The 12,083-nt window shown below is 40.3% G+C and overlaps 1 protein-coding gene across 15 annotated transcripts in view; it reads right to left on the bottom strand.

Moving 5' to 3' along the window:
* ULK4 (unc-51 like kinase 4) overlaps nucleotides 1–12,083 on the bottom strand; it is a 577,302-nt gene that overhangs the window by 537,771 nt on the left and 27,448 nt on the right. For all 15 annotated transcript variants that reach the window (XR_013549925.2, XR_013549926.2, XR_013549927.2 and 12 more), the window contains exons 12-15: nucleotides 10,347–10,443; nucleotides 5,715–5,819; nucleotides 2,616–2,676; nucleotides 872–1,053 (exon numbers count right to left, since the gene is read on the bottom strand). Coding sequence is in view for 12 of the 15 variants with exons in the window: in XM_078432438.2 (XP_078288564.2) it covers nucleotides 872–1,053; nucleotides 2,616–2,676; nucleotides 5,715–5,819; nucleotides 10,347–10,443 (445 nt within the window). In the remaining 3 variants the exon portion in view is untranslated. The remainder of the gene's footprint in view (nucleotides 1–871; nucleotides 1,054–2,615; nucleotides 2,677–5,714; nucleotides 5,820–10,346; nucleotides 10,444–12,083) is intronic.

Genomic DNA, 12,083 nt, shown 5'->3' with positions numbered 1-12,083 from the left:
TTCATGAAATAACACAGAAAGTGACTGCTAAGTTAACAAATCAGACCTGCATACAATTGAAATGTGAATCCTGGATTAGGAGATAATCAATTACTCAGGAAGATGCAAAAAAAGCACTGAACACACAAGATAAAAATAAACACTAAGAACATTACTTTGTTTCTCCTACCCAATTACATTCCATAAACGTGCCCCCACACCCGCCTTGCTCCCAAACACACACCAAGCACCAAACAAGTAACCTCAATACTATCTTGGAAGCAAACAAATTTAAATTTTTTCAAGCCAGTTCCCCAATGAGCACCTAACTATGAAAAATGCCCCAGACCACTGTAACCCCTTTCTGAGGAAGACTTCAAAAGCTCTACCAAATTCCTGTGGTTTTACCGATGGCCAAGACAGTCCAAGAAAATATTTGCAGGGGAAAAAGAAAGAAAAGCCTGAGAGACTCTGGGTCTCCTATCAGAGTGGTATCAGAAATCTCGGGAGTTTGCCAGGTCAACCCAGGAAAGCAGGCCTTGTTCCACATGGGCAGCTCATTCTGGCAGCTGATGACAAGGTCTAATGTCTTAAGATTTCAGATATGAAAAATATCTTACAATTATTACAAGTTAAAAGAAAACGCAAGCCAGAGTATAACAAAAGAAAAAGTTCAAGATCACTGTCTACTCAACTTCTTTCGGATCTAACGACTGGACAAAATTCTGGCAAACCTGTAATCTTGATAAATCTTTTTTTTTTTTTTTTTCACTGCACCTAAATCAAATGAGTTATTTTAGCACTGATGTTTTAATCTTAATAGAAATACGAAAGCTACACGCAAAAGGCTTGCCAGGACCACGAAAGGAGGCTTCACAACTGAACTACCCACCAGAGGTGAATGGAGGAGGCGCGTGGCCACCTCCCGGTGTCCAGTCACGACACACAAATAGCAAAGGAGGTTCAGCTTGGCTCGCGAGGCCCCCGTGCTCTTCTCAGTAGAGTCGATCTGTGAGCACACCTGCTGCAAAAAGGCGTTCCAGTCTTGGTCTTTTAGAAATGCTAATTTATCCACTGGAGAGGAAAGAACAGATTAAAAGTGGGTATCAGGTAAAAAAAAAAAATTGCTGAAAACACTACAAGAGAAATAAAAAACGGAACGCAAAATTTCAGCAGCTGAGGACAAAGACAATCATAAATTTACAATGTCAAAACCATAAAGTCCTCCAAAGAGGACACTACTTTTATTTATTCTTCTAGATTCCTCTCCTTTTCTACCCATGGACCCTTTTTCTCTATGTGAATGGAAAACCACCTTTAAAAGATGCCTAAAGGAGAATCATCCTGCAACCGAGATTTTAACAAAATACTCAAGAAAGTTGTATTACAAAAAAGCAAGTGATAGCCTTCGTATAAATAAAGCGATCTAGCCGTAAAATGTTGGAAAAGCTAAGAATTGTGCAGTTGTTAAAAAGTTCCAACGAAATGACTGTTAAACGTAACAGGTTAATACAGTAGTTGAAATCCTCTGGGAGATCCAAGCCCAAACCATATACAAACAGAAAACAAAAATGGGCAATAAGATGCCATCCAAAATGACCAGTTTTGGCTAATTTCCATCTCTGAATAAAATAAGCGGTAATAATAATTTCCTAAAATAACCCAGAGTAAAGAGGAAAAGGGAAGGAATATTATTTTGAAATAATACTGCTCTAAGGTTGGCTCTATTTGGCACTGTATATTTAAATTCAAATGTTTTATTTTGAATTTACTTTGATTTGATATAAAATCCTGGATTATACTCCAGCGATGATGAAGAATGTTTTTCTAGATCTAGTTTACCAGCTTAAAATAGATTTTATCATACAAAATACATCAAAGTTTAAGGTGTAAACAAATTTCTGATGCTCACCCCACATAAGACTTCCCATTAGGTGAAAGGAAACCGAACCCATCTTCTTTGAGTATCTTCATTCCCAAACCCTCTCCACAAAAGCAAACCATCTGACCCCATTGTCAACTCCCTAGAGTAGAGTCTCAATTCTTCGTTGTGGTCTCCGACCCTCTGTACCCACAAGAATACCATAAATGTTGGAAATCCAATGGGCTCTACAAGAGGGAAGGGCAAGAGAAGGCCCGCACAGCTTTACAGGAACGTTCACTTCCACAGGGGTACAGGACAGCCCAGACTGAGCTGGGCACGGTCAAAGGATGGCACAAATGGATTACAGGTTGTTTGCAATGCACACAGCACTACCCCAAGAATATAGCCAGTTGGCCAGAAAACTGGAATGTAGCTATTCATAAATAAATAAAATCTTCCATTTGCTTTAAAAAAGCAGGCGGGGGGGTTGGTGGGGGAAGAGGTGCTGAGTGGCTCTGACTCTTGGGTTTCAGCTCAGGTCATGATCTCACGGTTTGTGCATTCAAGCCCCACATTGGGCTTCTCAATGATGGTACGGAGCCTGCTTGGGATTCTCTCTCTCTCCTGTCTCTCTCTCTGCCCCTCCCCTGTTCACATGCTCTGTCTCTGTCTCTAAATAAACTTAAAAAAAAAACTCCATTTGCTGTTAGAGGTCTTATTTACATCTGTCTGCCAAGAGTCTATGTGTTTGACAAGCGCTTTGTAATCCTACCTGAATATGCTGGTAGATGCAGTATCTTTGGATCAAATTTAATTGGTGGTTGTTTCATTATCTGTGGTTGGAAAAAAGAAAAAAAACCTTTTAAAGATGCCTTTTGAGACATATCGGTCTCCTGACATAACTCCAATTATCAGGTTATAAATCAAGGGATACAGAAAAGAACACTACAAAACCTGTCACCAAAAAGAAAAAGAATTCAACAGTGCCCTTTCTAATTAAAATATGCAAACACCAACACACAAAACACCATGAGCACTTGTTTATAAAAACAAGATCATTTTGAGGCACCTGGCTGACTCAGTCAGTAGACCATGAGACTTTTGATCTTGAGATCAGGAGTTCCAGCCCCACAACGAGGGCAGAGTTTACTTTAAATAAACAAAGTTTTGTGGAAAAAGAAGCACTTTATCTTGGCTTACTCTTAAGTTAAATCAACCTCTAGGTAGAAATTTAGTCATTCAGGGGCACCTGGGTGGGTGGCTCAGTCGGTTAAGCATCCGACTCTCGGTTTTGGCTCAGGTCATGATCTCACGGTTTCCTGAGTTCAAGCCCTACGTGGAGCTGACAGTGTGGAGCCTGCTTGGAGGTCTCTCTCTCCCCCCTCTCTCTCTGCCCCTCCCTGCTCATGCGGTCTTAGTCTCTCTCAAAATAAATTAACTTAAAAAAAAAAAAAAGAAAGAAAGAAAGAAATTTAGTCATTCAACAAATATTTACTGGGTACCTATAAGGGTGAGGCACTATGCTAAGTGCTAAGGGGGATACAAATATATAAAAGACATGATCCTACAGTCAGCTGATACTCTGGTTGGGAAGATAAACATGTTAAATGCCAAAAAAAAAAAAATTCAACAATGCAAAATGGGCAGGACGTAATTATAGACAGAACATTTCACAGGAATTTTTTTTTTTAATGTTTATTTATTTTTGAGACAGAGAGAGACAGAGCATGAATGGGGGAGGGGCAGAGAGAGAGGGAAACACAGGATCGGAAGCAGGCTCCAGGCTCTGAGCCATCAGCCCAGAGCCCGACGCGGGGCACGAACCCACGGACCGCGAGATTGTGACCTGAGCCGAAGTCGGACGCTTAACCGACTGAGCCACCCAGGCACCCCAACACAGGAATTTTTCTAACAAATTTGGAGAATGCAGCAAGCACTTCAGACTGACAAGCCTTATGGAAGAACCAGAAGGAGGGCTCAGGTTTTAAAGAATAAGAATTTCATGGTTGAATTCGAGAACACACTATTCCAGGAAGATGTAATCAGCATGAATAGGAAAGTACGCAATTTTTTTTAAGAAACTGGAAAAATGGGTAGTTAGATCCATGAGTTTGGAACAGCCAGGGTACTTTCACCTCGACAGTTTTAATTTAAAAATTCAACCGTCATTTCTATATCTAACATCTCCAAAACCTCTTTATAGAGCATTTTAAAAAGCTTTGCTGGTGGTCTTCTTGCCAAAAATGCATAACCTTGTCCATGTTAATCATGAGAAACACTTGGAAAAACCCAGGTTGAGGGACAGCCTACAAAATACCTGGTAAGTACTCTTCAAATATGAAAGCCACGAAGGCCAAGGAAAAACTAAGAAATTACAAGGCCATGAAAGACAAGGTTGGAAGGTAACAGAAAAAGGCCTAACAGCAAAGTGGAACAAGAGACCCGAGAAGAGAAAAAGGACATCAGTGGTACAAGTGGTAAAATTCAAATTTTAATTTAGTTAACACCATACCAATGTTAGTTCCCAGCTTTGCTAACCATACTATGGTCCCGTGAGATGCTAACATCAGAGAAAGTTGGGTAAAAAGTACACGAGAACTCTGTTTTTGAACCTTTTCTGTATATCTAAAATTAGAAGTTTAAAGAAAAATTTTGACTAAGGCTGCCCCAAAACAAGTAAGTATGGTTAGAAAAAGAAATAAAGAAACAGAACCTTGTCAAAACACATTACAAACTGTTCTTAGAAGGTCCACTGGGAAAATGACCCATTTCACATTAAATCTGGCATGATATACAGTTACTCTGTCAGATAGCTGAACTCATAAAAAGAATTAGCTCCATTATGAAAAATAGCTGGGTAATCTGTATTAAATGTTGTCTACCTAGTAGATAAATATGCATCCAATTACCCATTTGTTCTTTCTTATTTTTGAGAGAGAGAGAGAGAGAGAGAGAGAGAGAGAGAGAAAATGCGAGTGGGGGAGGGAGAGAGAGTGAGGGAAACACAGAATCCAAAGCAGGTTCCAGACTCCCAGCTGTCAGCACAGAGCCCAACACAGGGCTCTAACTCACGAACCGTAAGATCATGCATGCCCTGAGCCGAAGTTGGCCACTTACCAATTGGGCCACCCAGGCACCCCAGAACCCATTTGTTCTACATTACAGTAATGTTCCCCAAAGAAATGGGGGGAAATGGTCATAAATCAAAACAGAAAAAGACATTTTAAAAAGAAAATTAAAATACAGAATAGGTAATACAGAGGGACTGAGAAGTTGATTTTTTTTCTTAAAAATACTCATCATCCCCTGGCGATACAGAGGTATATTCCAAGAGACGTGAAGCAACAAAAATCACGCCGGGTATGAAGTGCACCGTGAACCATGACTCCCCAAGCCCCCAGTGTCTCCCCGCCATCTGGCCTGCAGTCCTGAGCACCCGCTAGTCTCTTTGTGACCTGCCCACCCACCCCAGCAGGGGGAGCAGTGCTCACTCACATCTGCCTTCCTAACACATCCAAGACTAGAGTGGTTGGAGAAATTCATTCGAGAATGTAGAGAGAAACAAAAGGAATGAGGACTAAGGTCTGAGGTCTAGAAGCCCATGGACTGAGGGGAGGCAGAGACAATGCAGAAGAGGAAGAAATTCAGCACTCAGTGAAGGGTCAAGTAACACAGGAAGAGGAGAGGGTCACACACAGGGTGGGCGTCAGAAGTGCAGACGTGTGGCACACATGAAATAAAAGGAGACATGAGGAACAGCAAAGAAAAGAAAGCCAACAGTATCTGGAATGAAGATATCACCAGGATTTCGGCCCTCTAAATAAAGTCTAAATAAAGCTCAGCCCTCAGCTGTTAGGGCATCTTTCCCCACCTTTTGGTTGTCGATAATTGGGGTGATGACAAGATCAGAGTCTGTGTAGATAAGCTCTCTCATCTGGGATTCCAGGTCCTGCTGACTCAGGGGTTCACTTGCAATCTGAAATAAGAACAAAAATGAGGCTTTGTTTCTGTGACTTACTGCGGAGCTTCTAAGAACCGGGCTAATAAGACCCTGAGTAAGACACCACTGGAAGGACCACCCGTATCTATGGACCTCAGGTTGCTATTCAAAACACTTCCAGAGACCGTCTTCTTTGATCTTCACAAAAATCCTCAGTTCTGTGCATCATCATTCTCATGGTCACAGAAGGAAAAAACAAAGGTCAAAGTAACCGATTTGTTCACATTTACCACAAAGGCTGGCTAGTTAGAACCAGAAAACAGATCTTCTATAGTTTGATGTTTCAGCTACAAGGAGGCAAACTTGTTTTTCAATTACCAGGATGGTTTTTATCGTTCATCCACTCGACACTCACCAATTTATTCTGCTTTACAAAATATTCGGTATGAAGCTAAAATTACAGCATAAAGGAATTTCAAGGTCAAATACTAACCCTCTACCTAAGCATTAAACACCTCTATCTTTATAAAAGCTAAAGTGGCTTTATAAAGTGGCTCAGTCAGTTGAGCGTCCGGCTTCAGCTCAGATCATGACCTCACGGTTCCTGAGTTTGAGTCCTGCATCGGGCTCTGTGCTGACAGCTTGGAGCCTGGAGCCTGCTTCGGATTCTGTGTCTCTCTCTCTCGGCCCCTCCCATGCTCACACTCTCTCTCTCTCAAATATAAACGTTAAAAAAAAAATGTTTTAAATAATAATAAAAGCTAAAGTAGAGTTAACACATAATGAAAATGAGTAACCGTATTTGAGATTTTTCTTTGTGTTCTACTTAAACATAACTCTCATTCCTAGTGTGATGCCACCTGAGGACTTCACATCAGACCAAAAAAAAAAAAAAAAAAAAAAAAAGTGGATTTATGCTTTAACAACTTCCACTGAGGCAGCTCTTCCTGCCCATGGAGCCTATCCCCATGCTTTAATAAAAACACCTCTTTGCACGGGTAGCGGGGCGGGGGGGGACTTCCACTGAAACACTGACCAACAAACAGAACAAAACAGAAAAAACAAAACAGTGAAGTGAAAAATGAGGAAATTCTCCAAAACTGAGGCAAGAGCATGACTAAAGGAATAATTAGCTAACTAGGTTCTTGGAAACAAGACCTCCCCTTTGCAACTTAGAAAACAGACTTATCAAAAAACACATGAAGAATAAGGGGGAACTTTGTAAAACAAAGAATTTAATGTTTAAAAGCATGGACATTTAAGACAGAAAGACTTCAAAGAAATGTCAACATGAATGAACTAAAAACATATTAAGAGTTAGTAAGGTAGACCAATTAGAAATGTATTTATAAAAATTAATTTCCTATATATATATGAAACATATGCACAGTTAACAGTCTAAAAATGAAATACCCACTCACAACAGCAAAATAAAATAGAATTCTCAGGAATAAAGTGATCAAACACTGCAATCATAAAATTATGTTCCCTTGTTTGAAAATGAACACGTATGTATAGACTCAGAGATAGAAATATCAAAATATAACCAGTGGTTACCCTGGATAATAAAGTTACAAGTAGTTTTCCTTTGTCCTCCTGTACATTTTCCAAGTTTTCTACAGTTATAAAGATTTTGTAATTGAATAAAAAAATCACTTAAAAAATTATACAAGATAAACTCTCATATGCTACATATACAATTACTGCTTGACTATTCTCAATAAAACGATTAAGTGCACTCCTCTACAATAACCATGGCCAGAAGAGACTCAACATCTGTTACATTTCAAAATGCATTTTTGGGGGCACCCGGGTGGTTCAGCTGGTTAAGCATCCAACTCTTGGTAACAGCTCAGGTCATGATCCCAGGTCACGGGATCAAGCTCTGGGTTGGACTCAGCACTGAGCATGGGGTCTGCTTAGGATTCGCTCCCTCTTCTTCCTCCACCACTTCCCTACTCACACTCTCGCTCTAAAACTAAATAAAATAAAATGCATTTTTACTGTTACACAATTTTCCCTCACATATAACTAACATACAAACTGATCCTAAAATTCACATGGAAATGCAAGGGACTCAGAGTAGCCAAAACAACCTTGAAAAAGGACAAAATTGGAAGAATCATACCTCCTAACTTCAAAACTTACTAAAAAGCTACAGTGATCAAGAGTAGCCAGTTAGTTACTATGCGACCAGCATGAAGAAAGATGCAGAGATCAACAGAACAGAGTCCAGAAATAAACCTCACCTTTACAGCCAATTGATAGTCAACAAGAACGCCAGGACAATGAACTGGGAAAGAACAGTCTTTTCAACAAATGGTGCCGAGACAAATGGAAATCCACACGCAAAACAATGAAGCTGAACCCTCTACCTCATGCCATGTACAAAAATTAACTCAAATGGATTTAAGACCTAAAGAGCTAAGCGCAGACATAAACTTTTGTGACCTTGGAGTAGGCAATGGTTTCTAAATTATGACACCAGAAGCCTAAGCAACAACACACACACAAAAAAAATAATTTGAACTACATCAAAATTAAGAACTTCTGTGCTTCGGGTGCCAGGATGGCTTAGTCAGTTGAGCAGCCGACCCTTATTTCATGTCAGGTAATGATGCCAAAGTCATCCCACAGCCTCCATGCTGAGTTATGGAGCCTGCTTGGAGTTCTCTCTCTCCCTCTGCCCCTCTCCCCCACGTGTACGTGCTCTTGCTCTCCCTCTCTCTCTCAAAAAATAAATAAATAAAAATAAACACTTCCGTGCCTCAATGGACACCATTGAAAAACACAATCCACAGGGTGGAAGATTTATGAATCACATACCTAGGATACATAAAGAATTCCTTACAACTCAATAAATGAGCCAAGATTTGAAAAGACATTCTTTCAGGGGCGCCTGGGTGGCTCAGTCGGTTGAGCATCCGACTTCAGCTCAGGTCACGATCTCACAGTTTGTGGGTTCCAGCCCCGCATCGGGCTCTGTGCCGACTGCTTGCTCAGAGCCTGGAGCCTGCTTCAGATTCTGTGTCTCCTTCTCTCTCTGCCCTTCCCCCGCTCACACTTTGTTTCACTCTGTTTCTCAAAAATAAATAAAATGTAAAAAAAAAAAAAAAAAAAAAAAGACATTCTTTCAAAGGAGATATACAAATGGCCCATAAGCACATGAAAAGATGCTCAATAAAATCAGCCATCAGAAATGCAAATCAAAACTAGGTATAATTTCACACCTCCTCGTCTGGCTATAATGCAGCATTATCCACAATGGCCCAAAGGCTGAAGCAACCCGAGTGGCCAAAGGTGGTTGCGTGGATAAACACAATGTGGTACCTACACACAACGAAGTATTACTCAGCCTGAAAAGGGAATGGAATTCTGACACACGCTAGACCTTGAACACATCATGCTAAGTGCAACAGGCCAGACACAAAAGGGCTAATTTTGTACGGTTCCACTTATAGGAGATTAGTGGGCACAGAGGCAGAAGATAGAACAGCGGCTGCCACGGCTGGGAGGAAAGGAGGTGGGGAGCTGTTGTTTAGTGGGCACAGCGTCTCAATTTGGGGTGATCAAACAGTCCTGGAGACGGAGAGTGAGGACAGTGGCACAAAAATGGGAATGTACTTAACATCACAGAACCGTACGACTAAAAAATAGTTAAATGGTAAGTTCTATGCAACATGTATTTTACCACAATTAGGAAAAAAGACAGTAACTAGTTTTGTTAGAGATGGGTAAAAACCGGAAGCCTCACACGCCGCTAGTGAGAATGTAAAACGGCCCAGCTGCCTTGAAAACCAGTCTGGCAGTTCTTTGGAAGGTTTAACACAGTCAGCACACGATGCCACAATTACACTCCTGCAGGTATAAGGCGAAATTCAAGGCAGGCCCGCTCAAAACGCTGTACGCAAACATTCACAGCAGCATTGTTCACGACAGCCAAAAGGTGGAAACACAACCCAAATGCCCACCAACTGATGAATGGAAAAATGTGGTACATACAAACAATTATTTGGCAATAAAAAGGAACACAGTACTGATATACCGTGTTATGTGAAAAAAGCCAGTCACAAAAAAGGACCTATTGTGTTACTTCATTCATTTGCAACGTCCAGAAGAGACAAATTTATCAAGAGAGCAAGATTAGTGGCTGCCTAGGGTGAGAGGGAAGAGAAACGGAGGGGACGGGAGTGACAGCTAATAGGTATAGCATTTCCCTGTGGGAGGCGAGTGTTCTCAGAATGACTGTGGTGGTGGCTACGTGACTGGGAATATGCACAAAGCCCCCGAACCATACACTCTAAGTGGTGAGTTAAATGGGATGTCAATCAGATGTTACTGAGGCTGTTACCAAAAAAATAACTATGAAACAATGCTCTCGTAGGAGTACTTACCAGAAAAAGAGAGTGATAAAGAAAGTGACTTAACTGCAAATTTTGTCATTACGATCATAGTTTGGACATCAGCTTGGAACTATTCTTCCGCGTCTCCATACCTTATGCTAAGAAAGAAGGAAAGAAAAGCAAGAAAGGAAAAGGCAAGAAAGATTCCATCCCTGCTCACCTTGGTCAAAGGAGAAGCCTTCTGTGGTGAATGTTGAGTCCTATCCTCACCAGGACTTAGTCCGACCGCACTGCTAGTTCTCGGAGTCGGGCGAGAACTGGAAAATACATACCGGTCAACATTATTCAGAGTGCAGAAACTCTATCCTGTTTACTATTATCTGGGAAAAAACACATCTCATGATAAAATGGCAGAATGTCAAGATTCTGGGTGATCTCATAAATTTAAACTCTAATTTCTGTTTATACAACACCTTTTTTGCAAATATTTCCAGTTTCCTGGCTAATTTATTATTTATTTATAGCACCTACGCTATATATAGTATTTTCTATTTTAACCAGAAACCTTAAAACATTGATTTTTTTTTTTTTTTTTTTCTTTTTTAAGTAGGCCCCATGCCCAGCGCAGAGCCCAATGCAGGGCCTGAACTCACGACCCCAAGATCAAGACCGGAGATAAGATGAAGAGTCAGATGTCCAACTGACTAAGCTACTCAGACACTCTTGATTTTATTATTTTTTAAATGTCTGCTCGTATCAGCAGGATTAACATAGTAATATAGATCAGATAGTCTACAAAGGATGGAAAATATTTACAATTCTATTTCAGAAAATGTTTGATATGGAAAATCATCTTGGTACCTATTTAAGATAAGGAACAAGTTATAATCTGTATCTATGTTTAATGATTCCTCCTATACTTAAAAATGCTGGTCAGGGGCACCTGGGTGGCTCAGTCGGTTAAGAATCTGACTTCAGTTCAGGTCATGATCTCACAGTTCGTAAGTTCGAGCCCCGCATCCAGATCTGTGCTGATGGCTCAGGGCCTGGAGCCTGCTTCAGATTCTGTGTCTCCCTCTCTCTGCCCCTCTCCTGCTCACACTCTGCGTGTGTGCCTCTTTCTCTCAAAAATAAATAAACATTAAGAAATTATGGGGCGCCTGGGTGGCGCAGTCGGTTAAGCGTCCGACTTCAGCCAGGTCACGATCTCACGGTCCGTGAGTTCGAGCCCCGCGTCGGGCTCTGGGCTGATGGCTCAGAGCCTGGAGCCTGTTTCCGATTCTGTGTCTCCCTCTCTCTCTGTCCCTCCCCCGTTCATGCTCTGTCTCTCTCTGTCCCAAAAATAAATAAACGTTGAAAAAAAAAAAAAAAAAAAAAGAAATTAAAGAATGCTGGTCATACTCTGTGGGTAACTCCATTACTCCTGGGTCTCTGGAGTTTTTCACATATTAAGAAATTTTTCCACTGAGATCATTAGGGTCTTTTTTTATGTTTATATTTATGTTGGTTTTTTTTTTTTACATTTATGTCTCTTTCACTCATCTGTTTTTAGTCATTCATTAAACAAGTAGTTTAACTCACGAAATATGCCAAAGATTGTACAAAGTTTTTTAAAAAACTGAATTAATGACTAGAATGTATATAGATAAATTCAATATACTTTGTATTTTCATAGGGTAAAACAAGTCAGGAAATTTTAGTTCATTGTTATAACCCCTTTGTCATTAAATAAAACTATTTATGTATAGGACTAAAGCTATAAATACAACACTTGATGTGTACATATTAAAATTTTAAATACATTGCTCTTAATTATATTAAAATGCCATCCTGTTCTCTTTAAAATTACTTCAATGATTACAGTATTAAAAAACATTATTTAAGTCTCCACATAAAACAACATTTAACATGGCATGCCTGGGTGGCTCAATCGATTAAGCATCCAACTTCGGCTTCG

The sequence above is a fragment of the Panthera onca genome, chromosome C2 (genome assembly GCF_046562875.1).
Source record: "Panthera onca isolate mPanOnc1 chromosome C2, mPanOnc1 haplotype 2, whole genome shotgun sequence".
NCBI classification, from domain to species: Eukaryota; Metazoa; Chordata; class Mammalia; order Carnivora; family Felidae; genus Panthera; species Panthera onca.
The sequence above is the reverse complement of the archived record's forward strand: the minus strand, read 5'-3'. Positions and strand labels throughout refer to the sequence as shown.